The sequence below is a fragment of the Apteryx rowi genome, unplaced genomic scaffold, assembly GCF_003343035.1.
Source record: "Apteryx rowi isolate R43461 unplaced genomic scaffold, aptRow1 scaffold_262, whole genome shotgun sequence".
In the NCBI taxonomy this organism is placed as follows: Eukaryota; Metazoa; Chordata; class Aves; order Apterygiformes; family Apterygidae; genus Apteryx; species Apteryx rowi.
The window spans coordinates 958,547-973,281 of NW_020448997.1; the positions used below are offsets into that span (position 1 = coordinate 958,547).

At 43.9% G+C, this 14,735-nt stretch overlaps 1 protein-coding gene across 1 annotated transcript; it reads right to left on the minus strand.

Moving 5' to 3' along the window:
• Positions 1-4,420: 4,420 nt before the first annotated feature.
• CRHBP (corticotropin releasing hormone binding protein) lies at positions 4,421-13,605 on the minus strand. The gene is made up of 7 exons (XM_026067784.1): positions 13,333-13,605; positions 12,794-12,887; positions 11,919-12,076; positions 9,536-9,746; positions 8,012-8,160; positions 6,129-6,246; positions 4,421-4,639 (listed from the first exon to the last, which is right to left on the minus strand). Exons 1-7 carry the CDS (start codon positions 13,411-13,413, stop codon positions 4,482-4,484), a joined length of 969 nt encoding a protein of 322 aa, XP_025923569.1. The 5' UTR covers positions 13,414-13,605; the 3' UTR covers positions 4,421-4,481.
• Positions 13,606-14,735: the final 1,130 nt, after the last annotated feature.

A 14,735-nucleotide genomic window follows, 5' to 3' on the forward strand; every position in this document is an offset into this window, starting at 1 on the left:
AGGCTCTGAATAAAAATGACTATAATGAATCACTTCCTTGAAGTATAATTTAGCTTGTGTTTAGAACTGAGTAAGTACAGCTTTGAGGTCCTAAGAAGTGTGCGTTTCATGAAGAAAAGCGAAATTTCTTTAAGCGCTTAAAAATGAGATTGGTCCCTGTTACATAATTGCAGCCACGTATATTTTTTTCACTGTTGAGCTTTTGGGAGAGTCCTTCCTAATTACTGATCGAAACTCCATGCAATCAGCCTTCCTCCAAGTGAAAAAAGGGCATGATTTTGCAGAATTGGTGTTAGAAGAGCAGTTAGAAATAGAAGACATTTTAAAAGTAATTTAGATTGCCATTCAGAAGGACTGCACTTGTCTTTGTTCTGAGTGCTTACTTTCATTGTCAGTCATAAAAGATAAAAATCAACATTAATTTAGCAGGACAATTCTAACTTTTAAAAATTATTGCATATTATTATGGTGAGTTGCACATGGCTGCCAGCAAATCTGTGAACTTTTGTCCTTCTGCTTTAAGAACAAAGATCCTAATTTGGGGGTCAGGAAGTCACCCCACAAAGCAAGAAACTATTGAAATGTCTCACTATTTCTAGTCTGTCTTAGTTCCAATTGCTCTATTGAGTTTTTACCCCCAAAGGTGGCAATTCTGACTTTAAAAAAGCATCGCTACTGCACATTTATTGATTTAAATAATCCCTAATTCCCAAGCAGCTCTCTTGCTGTTAAATATCCCAAAGAGCTTGAACAAGTCTAAATCAGGACCTCTTTTACAGTGCTCTTGGCACATGTTGGTAAGTCCCACAACAATGGTCCCCTTTCCTATGCCAGAAAACTCTTGGCAAGGGTTATTTCATCTGACTGATTCTTTCAAATGCCCATGGGCACTTCTGCAGACGCAGGTGATCCAGCTTTTTTCCTGCTGTACCTCCAGGGTATTTCCATCTTCCAAGTAATTTTAACAACAGAGAATTACCAGTCTCCTATAAATCTCAGCAATTGTTATTAATTTATTTCATTTAATACCTAGTAAAGATGGAAATAACGTTTAAGTTGAAGATTTATTGCTTGGTCTTTAAGTAGAAGATTTTCAACCATTAAATCTTAAATAAGGCAGTAAATTCAGCCACCCTCTGGGCAATTCACTACATTATTCTTTCTGAACAGCCATCCTGGATTTTATGTTACTACGCAAATACAGGACTTGATTTATTTCTTGTATCCCTCTGTCTTCCAAAGTTGAGTTTCCATTCAGAACTGCTGATTTTTCCCCTTCCCTACAATCATCAGTTTTTAACCCTAGGTGTCTTTGTGGTTTTTGTGATACTGAAGAGTTTTTCAGTCATTGCTTAAGTACTGCCTGAGATATCAGTTCAAGTTTGGTGGTTTTCCATCTAAATCTAGCATGGTGCTCCTATGCTGTGCAAAGCTGACATGGTATCTACTGCAGAGAGGGGGAGGCAGTGGTGATGTCAAATAAAAAAGATGAAGTTCTTTGACATCAGAGTCAGCACTGAACCATTCACCTATATCTTCTCCTGACAGTTTTGTGGGTTTTAACATTAATWGTGAGTTTTGGTTATTTTGTTTATGATGCAAGACATCAGGGTGTCTGATCTTGGACACACAGTTTCTCTCAAAGCCAGCATTTACATGCAGTGCCTCTTCAAAGCCTTTTGCTCGATTTCTGTTGTTAGAATCTTGATTTTTCTAATTCTTAGCAGGCTTTCCAGCTCATGTCAGCTTCCAGGCTACAACCTTGTTAATTGATAAATGTCCTTTTCTTGCTCCTTTCAGCAGGTATTCATGCTATCCACATAATTCTTGCATTGCCTTTTTTTTTTTTAAGTTATACAAAAGGTTTTTTTAAAAGTTATACAGACTTTTGGCTGCTTTCTTTCCTGCAGTGCTTTCATTGGCTTTGTTTCATTTCTTTTTTGTTCACAAGGGTCCTTATTTCCTCACTTATCGAGAATTAAACCTCTGGAGGAGATATGACATTGGACATTTATGAGTTGATTTCTTGTGATTGAAGTTCTATAACTCCTGGAATGACTAAGTCCTCCATAAATACAGGTACACAGATTAAAGTGACTGTTGATTTTCCACATGACATAGAGCTTCGAGTGCAGGCCAAAGAACAGCTAGGCAGCTGCGGTTTGTTTTTTTTTCAAGATGGCCAATGGAGTGGCGTGTTATGATGGACACTGCTGTCCAAATTTATGTTGATTATAAAGAGTAGGTGAAGTGACAACCAGTTCCAGTAAAACCACCACATACTCGAGTATTACACATGAAGCAATAGCAATAGATGGTGCTGTCATACAAAAAGTATTGTTTCTCATTCTCCTCCATCTATAATTGTAGGTTTTCTTAGTAATAGAGTCCACTTCTATATACTTTGGAAGGAGAATTTTCCAGGCTCTGAATATTAAGCATCTCTTCTATAAAGCTTTGCTGTTTTGAAGGCATTTAATTCATGTTAGGATTGAAAAAAAATACCACATAAAGGTAGAAGATTCCACTATTAAACTGCACTAAGCAAGAGCTACTGAGTTCATTTTCATCAGTGATCCAGTCTTGTGCTATTAGACATTAAATCTGTCGCTGCTTTTCAGACTCCTTGTGACTCATCCTGTGACTTGAAATAAGGCAACGACCGAGAAGCAGCATTTTTAAAGACCTCTTGTTCTCCCCAGTTGAAGGTGGGTATGTGGGTAGGTATGGTTCGATATGGGGGTGCCAGAGCTCTTTCCCACCCTGCTCAGCCCCATAAGCCCTCCTGGCTCTTCCAAGGGTGCATCGCCAGCTGCCGCTGCCCAGGTATGGCAAGGCCCAGGCACCACTGTCCTGGCGGGACAGGCGCCCGCAGGGAAAGAGCTGAACGGGATACAGGGGGCAGAAAGCTTTGGTCACTAGAAGTTTCCTCATAAAAATGCTTATTCATTGAGCCCTGATTTTTTTCCTCCTTGTTGTTCAGAAATAGAGGGGCGAGGGGATTTAATGCCCTGACTCTGAGCACTGATGTTTGGCTCTGGGACAGTCCCTGGCCAGTCTGCAGCCTTCTCGGGGCCTGCCAGGGCAGCCAGCCAGGTCCCCCCTACAGCCACCCTGCCAGTGTTTCCCATAAACCCAGCTCTGCAGCATGGACACACTTGCCCGGGTTGTTTCAGGCCTGATCTGACCGGGCTGCCAAACACAGCCCTCTGCTAATAAATCAATCATCGAAACTGGGTTCCCAAAACCCTACAGGAGGAGAAGCTGAAGCATTCAGGAGTTTCTATCGACTTTGGCTGGAGGAAACAAACTTCAGAGCTGCTGAATACTCAAGCCACTTGATTTTTGGTGGCTGAATATGAGCTTAGCAGCTGGAACTCGGCTCTGAGGATCTCAGGCTTGCAGCTGGATCTGTCATTGTTGACTGCTAACTCAACATCAAAGGAAGAACAGTTTGCTCCCATTTTTGCTATACAGCACTCCCAGAAAACACATGGATCAGTGCACGTGCTTCCGAGCTAGGCTACAACACTGATGCTCTGATACGCTGTGCTTCTCCGAGCTCTAAGCTTACATTCCTCTTCTGGGTGACCAAAGGACCAGAAAAAAAAACCACCTGTGTCTGTATATCCTTGGCTTCACAGGTTAGCAGGACATCTGATCAAAATCTTTAAACAGAAGAGGTGCCAGTAAGTGTTAAACTGGAACATATGCTATGTGAAGATGTATGCAAGATTGGCAAACCAAATTTCTGCCCATAATGCTGCTTTAATAGTCCACAATTTTACAGTGACATATGTTCAAAATTATCATTTCCAGAAAACTGCACAAGACTTAGGAAGTTTAACCAAAATGTGAAAAGAGCTCTTCAGAAAAACACAACATAATAACATCTTGCCAACTCTCTGAATGTATTTATTCATGTTTGGGTTTGTGTAAGGAAGTTTTCATGCTATAAATTTTTATTAAAAACATATCATTAGAAATAAATAGTACATTTATAGTCATAAACAAATGAGAAGCTTTTACACACACTAATGTTGGATTTCTGGTTACAAAACTGGAAGTTCATTCCACCATCTTATTTTTTTTGTTTGCACCTAATACAAAAGGATAAAGTTCCTGCATGAAGTTTATACTAATTGGGGGTTTTGTATATGCTCAGATTAGATACACAGAGGGTTTGTATCTGTTTCCCTAATAATAGTTACACTGGAAACATAGTCTTCTGTTCTTGCTATTGATTTTGGATGTAGTAAATGAGCTCAAATACTGCAGAAAAAATATTATGGTAATAACAAAGATTAATGTATTGGTTGTTTTTTCCTGTTTGCTCATGGGAATGATTGATTTGTATGAAAAAAAAATGCTTGTACTGTAGAAAGGTTTGATAATACCAGTTGGTTAAAAGAAAAGTACATTTTTTGAATCCACCAGAACTTTATTTTCGTTAGCTGTGTGAAAATGTGTTGCTTGGCTTATCAGATACTAGGAAAGCAGAATTCCTCAATGCTGTTCTCCTTTCTGTTTTCTAGTTCTTGCAGATCAAGTTGATAATACTCAAATGTCACGCGATTGACATGTTTGCCACTGGAGACCATTCGTAGCACCGTATTGTCACAGCCAATCTTCATTTGGGCTAGTTAGGGAAAATAAATATATGAGAGATATAAAGATATATTTATATGAGTGAGAGGGAAAAGATTGTATATAATGTTGGCACAAATACATATAATCTGGAAAACAAAGCAAGTATTTGTGTGTAGTAATAATGGGCCAGTGGTGGTAACACTGAATAAATATCTTTTTCTGTATTTTTTAGTTTTACTTTATAATGGCTTGGCTAGTTCATTGAATGTCGTAACCTTTACTCAAACAAATATCACTCACTCTTCTCATGAGCCCCCATTTTCATGCGTGTATAGATAGACAAGATATAGAGGTCTGTAGATGTCTGTGGTTTGAGATGTATGCTATTGTTTGTGAGTGATAGTTAAAGGTAATAGCACCCTACCATGGACATATCAAAAATTAACAATTTTGAAGTGTTTCCTTTTGGAAGGATGGGTGGTTTTGCGTGGCAGCAGTAAAGGGGTTTGCAGAAGTGAAGGTATTTAAGAGTCCTACTAAGACGAACTCAAATGGCAGTGCACAACACAGGAAAAATCAAACATATGAAGCATGTCACCAACCACTGCTTTTAGATGAGCTGCTTGAGCACTTTGCCCATTTGAGGAGAATTCCTGTGGGTCATTCGGAGAGTGTGAGTTGGCAAGATGTTATCTCCCCTTCCATCTGGCCAGAGCACTCTTTTACACAGCAGGAAAGCATGTTTTAATCTCATTGAGGTGCTCAGCATACGCTCAGTACCAGTGCTTGTTGGTTAAAGCCTTGAACAGTGCCTGGACCATTAGGCTGTGGTGCCATGAAAGACAATGGAGAATGCTCCTGCTCTCTAACCCTGAGGAAATGTCACCCCTCCAGTATACTCATTTACACTCCAAGGTCAAATACTCCATGAACCACACATGCATATGTTTTATAGAAGCCTACCTGTGTCATCACTGCTACACTTTTTACTCTTCTACATTAAAGATTAGAGAAATTGTGAATTTTTGTTTCTGTGCTGACAAAGAGATCACCAACCTGGCATGACTGTGAAACACAGACTCAGAGCTCCCCCAAGGTCTGAAGCAGTGAGTGAAAGCTCTGAGTTTTTTTGTGGTATACAAGCTCTGAGTTTTTTTATTTCGGCAGCAGAAAAGATGGCTTTGGGAACACTGTGTAAGTGGGGAACAACTCCTTAACAAAAAAGGTAACCACTCTGCCTTCATTTATTATTCCGGGGTCATCTGTCTGTTGAGGCTCTAATAATCATTTCTGTCATATGACAAGTGTTTTAAAAAAATATATAGCTTAACCTTGTTGTAATGATTACTGCAAGGACAAGCGAAAGTGTTCATGGGTTTGCTGTACCAAACACCCTGGCTGAACACCTTTCATTCTCACCAGCTACACGTGAAGTTCACAAATTTAGCAGGAAGTCCAGATTTGGGTGGGCTCTGCAGGACTCCCTCTAGTTAATTATTTTATCATGCAGAGATGTAAGTGGGAGAAGGAGTTCTCACCAGACCCATGAAAGGAGTGACAGAGATCAGCTAGTGGAAACATCTTGGAAGGGTCTAAGCCAGTTCCTCCCAACAGCTCTACAAAATCTCCCACTCCTGCGCAGCCTGCTGAAGGTTTCTAAAAATACAAAGATTAAAATTTATTTATTATATATCTTCAAAATGTAACAATTCTCTAGACATGATTGTAGTCAACAGCAGGTCTTAGAAGTCCTCTGTGCTCAAACCTGTGAGAAATCAGGCTGTTCTTATCCCAAGTAATAATACTTCAATTTGACATTAGCAAGTTAATTTTCTTTAGAGATTCCAAAGAAAGACCTAAGTGGGCTCTGAAAATTACAGCTAGGTAGTTAAAGTGTTGATTCAATTGATTTCAGTGCAGATAAGCAATCTGATCATAGGGCTTAGACATGTAATCAGATTAATACAGTCGTGCACTGAATGTATGCCCACACTCAGCTGACAGGCAGTAACTTAAGCTCCACTGTATTGTACTTTTAGATTCCTAAGCAATAAGGGTTGCTAAAATTCACTATTGTAGCAGAGTTTAGATGAAGTAGGAATTAACGAAAATAGTATTTTTGCCTGGCAACAATAGCTTACTCAATATTAGACCCACCACTCCTTTTTTCTGAAAGTCAGTACTGTTTGCCAAAAGTATCTCACGCAAACCCCTTGAGCACCTTTGGCCTGTGACCCGTATGGTGCTGCTTAGGTGTTTGATTTCTTTATCTCTTCTCCTGTTATAGTCTCTTGTCTGCCCACTGCTGAATAAGCCAACTCATTTGCCCCTTCCGCCAAAGGCCAGCTTTGGAGACATTTTGGACACATCTAGCCATCCTGAATGGCTAGATGAATTGATCAGTCATGTTGCCACTCGTTCACAGACATCAAGAGGAAAGATGGAGCTCCTGGAGGGTCAAGGACATCTGGCTTTGAGTTCAGAATTGGGTCTACAACTATTTTCAGCTAGTTTATAAGGGAAGAAGATGGGTTCTTCTTGTATACAAAAGACTTTAAATTCGATTTATGTTTCTTTTGCCTTGTTTTGCCTTTTTTTTTTTCCTAATAAAAGTGGGGATCTCCCTCTTTCTGATGAGGGAGAGTCAGAGTCTCTGTGCAAATAGCATGTAAGGCAAGGGTGTAACTACTAATTGGTTTCATCCCAGTGAAGGACCTAGGCTACCAATTGCATCGGCAGCAAAAAAACAAACTTTATTTTCTCTTTCCTCTGGTGTCTTAGGGCCAAATTCCGCTCCTATCCTTGTGGACATTTTGAAATTTACACTTTTTCAGACCTCCTGGTTAGAGGGTGCCAGCAACAGCTCTTGTCCTCTCCTACCTGGTGGCCACTGGCCACCAGCAAGCACTCAGATGCTGCAGCCAAACTCCAGCCCCTGTGCTGTGTGCCAGAAAAAATGGAGCAGAGGATGCTTGGCACACTGAGCAGGGGATCTGTTGTAAACACATTTGTATTTTCACCATACTAAGGACCTCAATATCTGATTGGTGTCTGTTCAGAACCGTTGCTGCTTTCATTAGCTTAAATGCAGACAGACAACTCTCTGGGAAAGTGCTCCTTTCTTTCTAATGAGATTCTTAGCCTTTGTTATGGCAAGCAATATTTACATGCATTAATGGTACTTTGCATAATTTGATTGCCTCTGCGACATTACAGAGACAATAGCAACAGAGACAAACCCAGCTCTGATCTCTGTGGGGGAACCAGAGCCCGCAGCAGTTGCGCACGTGATCTGGACCACACATGCCTTAACAGCCGGTGCCAACAGCAGAGGCTACCCCTGCTTCACCCGCTGCTTCCCTCTTCCAGTCCCAGGAAAAATGCACTTGGTAGTAATTTGTTATGGAACAGAAAAACTCACCTTTAAAAAGAGGCCATTTAAATGTCCCAGGATAAGATCAGATATTTTTATCACCACTGGGTAAATTATAGAAAAGCTGCAGTTTCTGTGCTGATGAGGAATAACCATGGTAAATCTTCCAGAAGGAGTCTGAGAGATGACATTGCAAGCTGGGGCATGGGGAGAAGGTACAAGAGTTACTTGTGCAGTCATCGTTGCCTGAATGTAGCAAAGTCATGTACATTTGGTACTCACAAAGAACAGATGATTTCATTACTGAGATGTATAACCAAATGCTGAAAAAATATGCATATGGCATTTTCTGTATTTCTTATATGGCATTTGTTCTCTAGAAATTCCCTGTCAATTGCGTACAATGTAGTATCAAGCCTGGCAGAACCTGAAGGAGCAGCTGTCAATAGGAGAGCTCCCACCCCAAATCCATGCATCAACGACTCATGGTCAGGGTGGGAGGTGCCAGTTTGAAGGAGGCTAAATATGGATGCAGGGCTTTCATTTAGTTTTATGTCTGTTTTGACTTGCTATTGCCTGACATCGCTAAAACAAAAAACCTCTGAGTCTTATTCTACTTCTCTTAACTGAGCAGTTCCTTACCCTGAGAAACATCCCATTGAAACTAGAACAGGCAAGTGATGATTTTATCTTAAAGTTCAAGTTCAACAGTTCAGGTAAGACAGTAGGTTATCACCTGTGCATGTGCCTAGCTGGGAAGCAACCCAAGGGGGTCTCCATGAAGACATGGAGGCATGCAGTTTCTTCTGCCTGCTCTCCGAGGTGAATGGACACAAGCCAGATCCAGCAGTTGCACAAAATAATTGCGTCTGCAGGTGCAGAGCCACAGCAGCATGGAGACACAACTTCCAGGCTTGTCTGAACAACTCAGAGTAAGAGCAGGGCAGACTGGCTGTTATCTTCAGCCTTTGTGTGGCAAAGCAGATGAACCATACTYACCTGAATAATAACTGTCAAATATTTAAGCCAGATCTCCTGTCCTGTCTTGATAAAATTTGTGCAGGTAACCATCATGTGTACCTTGCCAGCTCTGAGGCTTAGGGAGATAACTTGCAAGTAGACCCTTGTAATCAAATAGCACTTTTCACATAATTGTTCGAAATACTGTTTGTACTGCTTAACATTTTCAAATATTTTTTCCTTTTTTCATCCAGATCTAAAAATTGCTGAGATTAAAATCTCTAAATGAATACTGTTTGTTCTGACCAAATGTGATTGGACATGACAATATTAGATTGGAATAGAACTTCTTTGAACCAGACAACCTTTGGTTCCCAAATGTAGAAGTTCTGCTTAAGTTATGTCTTATACTTCACTAATTTTCTTTTTTTGCAACGTATACTGAGCCTGGATCAAATCCTCAGCCATGCAGGTGCATGTGGATCCACTCAAGTTATTGGAACTATTTCAGTGTAAATAGTATCAGAGAGAGAATTCAATGCAAACTGATACATTCATTTTGATTTCTGCCCAAAATGTAAGCCCATTTGACAATATAAAAATGAGACTTACGGAAAAGATTGGCATTTTTCTTGACAGTGACAGTAAATCCATTGCCTGGCTGGTGAATCCTGAAGAAGATCATGGCCACATTCTGTGATGACCTGATGCTCCTCTGAATATTGCCGCTTTCACAGTAGTCTACATATCTTTGGGAAGTGGGGAGAGGATGGTCCAAGGAACTAGGAAATTTCTCTCCTTTGAGTATCCAGCCATCAAATACCTAAAGAGGTTCAAGAATATAAACCAGAGCTTTTTTTTTTAATCATTCTGCTAGTTTAGAACAGAAATAAAGTATTGCAGAGATAACCTACTCGTTTCATAGACCTTTTTTATTCTGACACCGGATGACTTGTTCAAAGTCACCAGTTAAAATGAAATACTTTGTACTTCTATATTTCCTGGCATTTTACTAATTACTCAACTTCAGTCAATATTCAGGAAATGGATGCGTATACATATTAATATCTTTTTTACTTCCTTCAGGTGACAACATTGGTGACATTTTAGAAGGAGGCAACTCTTTTTGTTCCATCATGATGTTTGCATCAGTTTTGGGGTTTATTACTATTGTAATTCCACTGTTATTAAGTCAAGTTTTTAAACAACTTGATTTGGAAGCCACATCAAACGTAGGTCGCCCTCTCAAGCTCTAGGCATTAATTCCATTGACACGGCCTGTAATTTTCCATCATACATGCTTTACAGCTTGTCTCTAGCTGACCTGGAGGCATTCCAGAGCACTGGTGCTTCAGCATGGAAGAATAGCAGTTTTGTGGAGGAATTACTGACGGAGGTATTGCTCACTTCTGCGTCTTTTCTTTCAGCTCGCCCTAACCACTAGAAAGCAGAACAAATGCTGCCTACTTGACTGGATCTTAAGGAGCAACATCAACAAATTGTTCCTTCACAACAAAAATAGCAAAAAATTTGCCCTCACCATGTTCAGGGAAATGTGTCAGAAATATGTCAGAACTAGAAATTTGCATTAACTCTAGTGTAGCTGAACAGTTACCTTCCTTGCTGTTTCGATTCCCCACTAGCTGCTCTCACTCAGTAATCCCTTCTACGCTTCAGTTGTTCTTTGCTGATACTTTGAATGTCTAAGGACCAGATTCTGCCACTGCTTAGGTGAGTAATCCTAATGTGAATATGCATGGGACCTTCTTATGGAAGAGCTGCAGGATCCATCTCCAGGTTTTCTAGAACTGCAAATTTTCTAAAGTAATGAGATGTGGGTGCTCAAGTCACATCAGGGAAAAGCTGTCTTTATAAATTCAATAGCATAATAAAGAAACTGAGGGTCCCCATAAACAAAGGGAGAACAACTCTGTAAAGTGTCATCAAAGATCTCTTGGCATTTTTCTAGCCTTTACAAATGGCCGTAAGTCTAGGTACAAAAACCTGGACCCACAAGAGGCTGAAATCAGCCTCCTCAACCTAGCCCTTAGGTATAGCAACTTGGCATTTGAAGAGATCCTGGTCAGGTGTAAAGGATGGAGAAACAGGATTCCCCAAGGGAAAACAAGCAGGGGGGGCCACATCTCTCCAAGGGGGAGATGAGGGGTTGAAGAGCAACTTTCCTTACTCCTCCTCCTCAGAGCTTGGCATGCTGGCAGGCAGGATGGGGTCTGAGCTGGGTACAGCTGCCACAGTGCAATGGGCAGAGCTCAAGGTGAGGGGAGGGAGCAGGTACCTTCGAGCCTCCCCTTGTCTCCTGAACTGAGTTCAGATCTTGGGCAACATTTCTCTCTGCCAGCAAAATGCTTTGATAAAGTTTGTTGGTGCTGGAATATAAATGGCTCTGAGTCATGAAATTCGTTCTGTTCAGAGTGGATGTCCTGAAAAGCTCTAATAGGGCCATTTAAAAGAAAGACCGAAACAATCCACTCAATAAACAAATGCTAATGACCATAGAGTGGAGATCCTGGAGCAGAAATAGCAGTTTAGAGAGCTGTGTCATTATCTTCAGGGTTCATATGATTCATGGCATTACAAAAGCAATAACAAAGCCCTCCTAATTAGGCTGAGAGGGTTAGCTTGTATTGGCCAAACTTTTCTTTTCAAACTATCCCCCAGATATGGGAACTCAATAGAGGTGTGCTCTTCGGTCTGGGAAAATAAAATTCCTGGAAAAGTTCAGGAGAGACTGTGCTGTGGCTGGGAGATGGAGTCTCAGCCTGCACCAGATTGTGCCTTACAGGGATGGGGTGTTCCCAAGGGCCTGGGGGGGAGGAGGGACAGACATCCCACAGGCGGCTGCTTTGTAAAATCCTACTCTACACACACACACACACTCGTGTGCGCACACATTCACCTACCCCTTCTGCACATAACCTCACACTTGAAGAATTAGAGGAGAGGAGGGGAAGAGCAGCAGGACTTGCCAGCTTACCTTCAGGAAATCTCCTCCTTGGCAGTCAATGTTGACAAAGTCATAGTCTATGGTGATGAGCTCCTCGGGGTCCCCGATGAAGAAGGTGGCACAGTGCAGCTGGGGCTGCTCCGCAGTGAAGGTGAACTGCCCCTCTATGCTCAGCATATCAATGCATCCTACAGAAGCGGAGCCCGGGGACGTGCCTCAGCCCTCCTCCAGGGGGGGAGACCGAGTGCCAGCTCCCACGGCGCCGGCTGCCAGTGGCGAGGGGAAGGGAAAGGGAGGGAGCGGGAAAGACCCTCCGCTGAGGATGGGGGGAAGGGGGCCAGGAAGGCTCCGCTGAAGGAACGATGAGCGCTGAGGAGATGACAGCAACTCGGCATGTGCATGCACAAGTGTGTGTGATGAGAGAGAGAGAGAGAGAGAGAGAGAGAGAGAGAGAGAGAGAGGCACTGACATGCTGAAGCATCTCTGAATTGAAAACTGTGTGTGTCTCTGTGTGTGTGTGTGTGTGCGTGCAAGTGTACAAACACTCAGTTCCTTCAAATTTCTCTCTAGTCACAGCCTTCCCACCCGTCCCTTCCTGTGGAGCTCACAGCCCTACCCTGAAGGTCACCTCCATCCTAAGGACGTAGGCTGGTGACCCCCATCCTACTGCTGCCTATCAGGACCCCAGCTCTGAGCTTGCCTCTTCTTCCTTCAGAGCCCCATTTCCATCTCTCTGCCTTAACCACAGTTTTCTGAGGTTTTAAACATTTTTCCTTCTCTTCCACCCCTCTCAAAAAGTACCTGCAGCCCCCTCACTCCCAAGTAGCCCCCCTTCCTCTCCCCGAGCTCTCCTCAGGGCTCTCCCCCATGTCAGGAGTCCCCAGCAGAGAACTAAAGAAACTCACTGAGCGACCGCCGGTAGATCTGCCCTGCAGACAGCTCTCGCTTCAGATCTTCGCTGAGGAGTAGAAAAGGTTCATCTTCGCCAGCATCCCTCACCTGACGAAGGAAACAGGTCAAGAAGAGGCTGGGACAAAATGAAATGCGGCCCCCTCTCTGCACCTCCCTAGAATTGGCACCAGCAGATTAAATCCCTCCTCCAAAAATAGTGTAGCTGTGGAAGAGCTTTGTCAGAAATCTGCCAAGGTCTAAGGCAACCTGCCTGAGAGAGGAACAAACCTGGCATGAAAGAGATGAGCCCAAAGTCCAGCAGACAGAGAGTCTCTTAACTCCTTAGCAAAAATGCAAGTTTGAGAAAAGGGAAGATAAGAGAAATGGGGAGGGGGGAAACAACTGTTGCATTAACATTACTCTTGCAGTTAGGTGCAGATTTAATGCAGGGGTGAGTGGGAATAGGGAGGGAGAGATGAAAAGCAGGATGCTCTAAAGCTGGAAATGCAAGTTGAGGGAAAGCAGGACGAGCGCAGCATGGCACATTGCTCACCTCTAGGTATCTGGTTTCCCCCCTCAGGGCTGCCAGGAAGATGAGAACGAAGTGGCACTGAAACTGGAAAGCAGAAGGCATGCTGGCACTTCTCTCGCGTCCCTCCCTCTCTCCCAGGGCCACGTTTCTCCCAGCCTGTGCAGACAGGCAGCAGCCAGTGGGGTATCTTTGACAGACTCTTTTTATAGAGCAGTTGGGAGGGGAGGCACTTGGTCCCTGTACTGATAGGGTAACCCATGGTAACTGAATTCCTCTCTCAGTGACACAGTATGTGGGTATGACGAGGGTCCAAATCACAGCCACAAATTTCCAAGCCAGCTGCGCTCTCCTCACTGACAGATGTCTTCTCTACTTACCTGTCTGGCAAAGCTAAAAACGCTCTCAGGAGAAGCTGTCCGTCTGTGCGCACCTGGGACACTGGCAAATTACATGCATTTCCAGTTACTCAAAGGCAAAGGAAGAAACAAGGCACCCCCTCCCCGCACATGCAGTGTCGGGGCACACCAAGGGCATCTCAGATCCGCAAGGAGCAAGGGCCGCAGAGGTGCTCCCCGGCTCCCTCTCGGCACGAAGCAGTGCCCGCACCACTGTGGAGCCCTGATGCCAACGAGGCGCTCCCGGGCCCCCCGCCGGGCACCAGCCCTTGCCCCAAGTGCAACAGGAGCCCTAAGCCGTGAACCTGCCCGTTTTCCCCTGCCCTCCCCACGGGGCTACGGGGCTCCTCACTCGGGGCCAGCTCGGGCGAAGAAAAAGCAGGTTGGTGCCAGGGTGAGGTGGGGAAAGGCCCAGAAGAACCGCCCGCCCCCCCAGCCGCCCTCCCTCCCAGCCCATCACAGGAGCTGCCCCAGCTCTTAGCTCTCGCGGGTGCAGGGGAGAGGAAGGGTCCTTTGGGGCAGGACGGGCGCCGCTGGCCTGTCCCTGCTGCAGCAGTGGGACAGCAGCGCCGAGGCTCCCCCAGGTTAAGCACGAGGTGCCCTCAGCAGAGCCCAGGCCAGGCACTTCCCACAGCACTTCCAGGCCGCATCCCAGGCTGCCCAGCTGCGCTCGGAGCGGAGTGCGGACCGTGGAGCACCCCAGCCCTGGCCAGGCACTCTCAGGCGCTGGCCCCATTGTGCCCACACTTGCTGCCCCGCAAGGGTCAGGGACGCTCCAGCCCTCCTGGCGCTGCACCAGCAGCTGAGACCATCTAGGCACATAAGCAAAACCAGACAGGTCTCCGTGCCAGACACGGCTTTCATAGCGAAATCACAAAAACGGGGTTCCCAGGGGAATATTTCCCACAGAACAGCTACTACTGCTCCAATTTCTCAGCCCTGATCCTCAGGGTAGACCTGCAGAATACCTGCAAAAGTGAGCTTGGGGATTAAAATTCATAACTCCTTGGAGTTCTAAAAATCATTAAC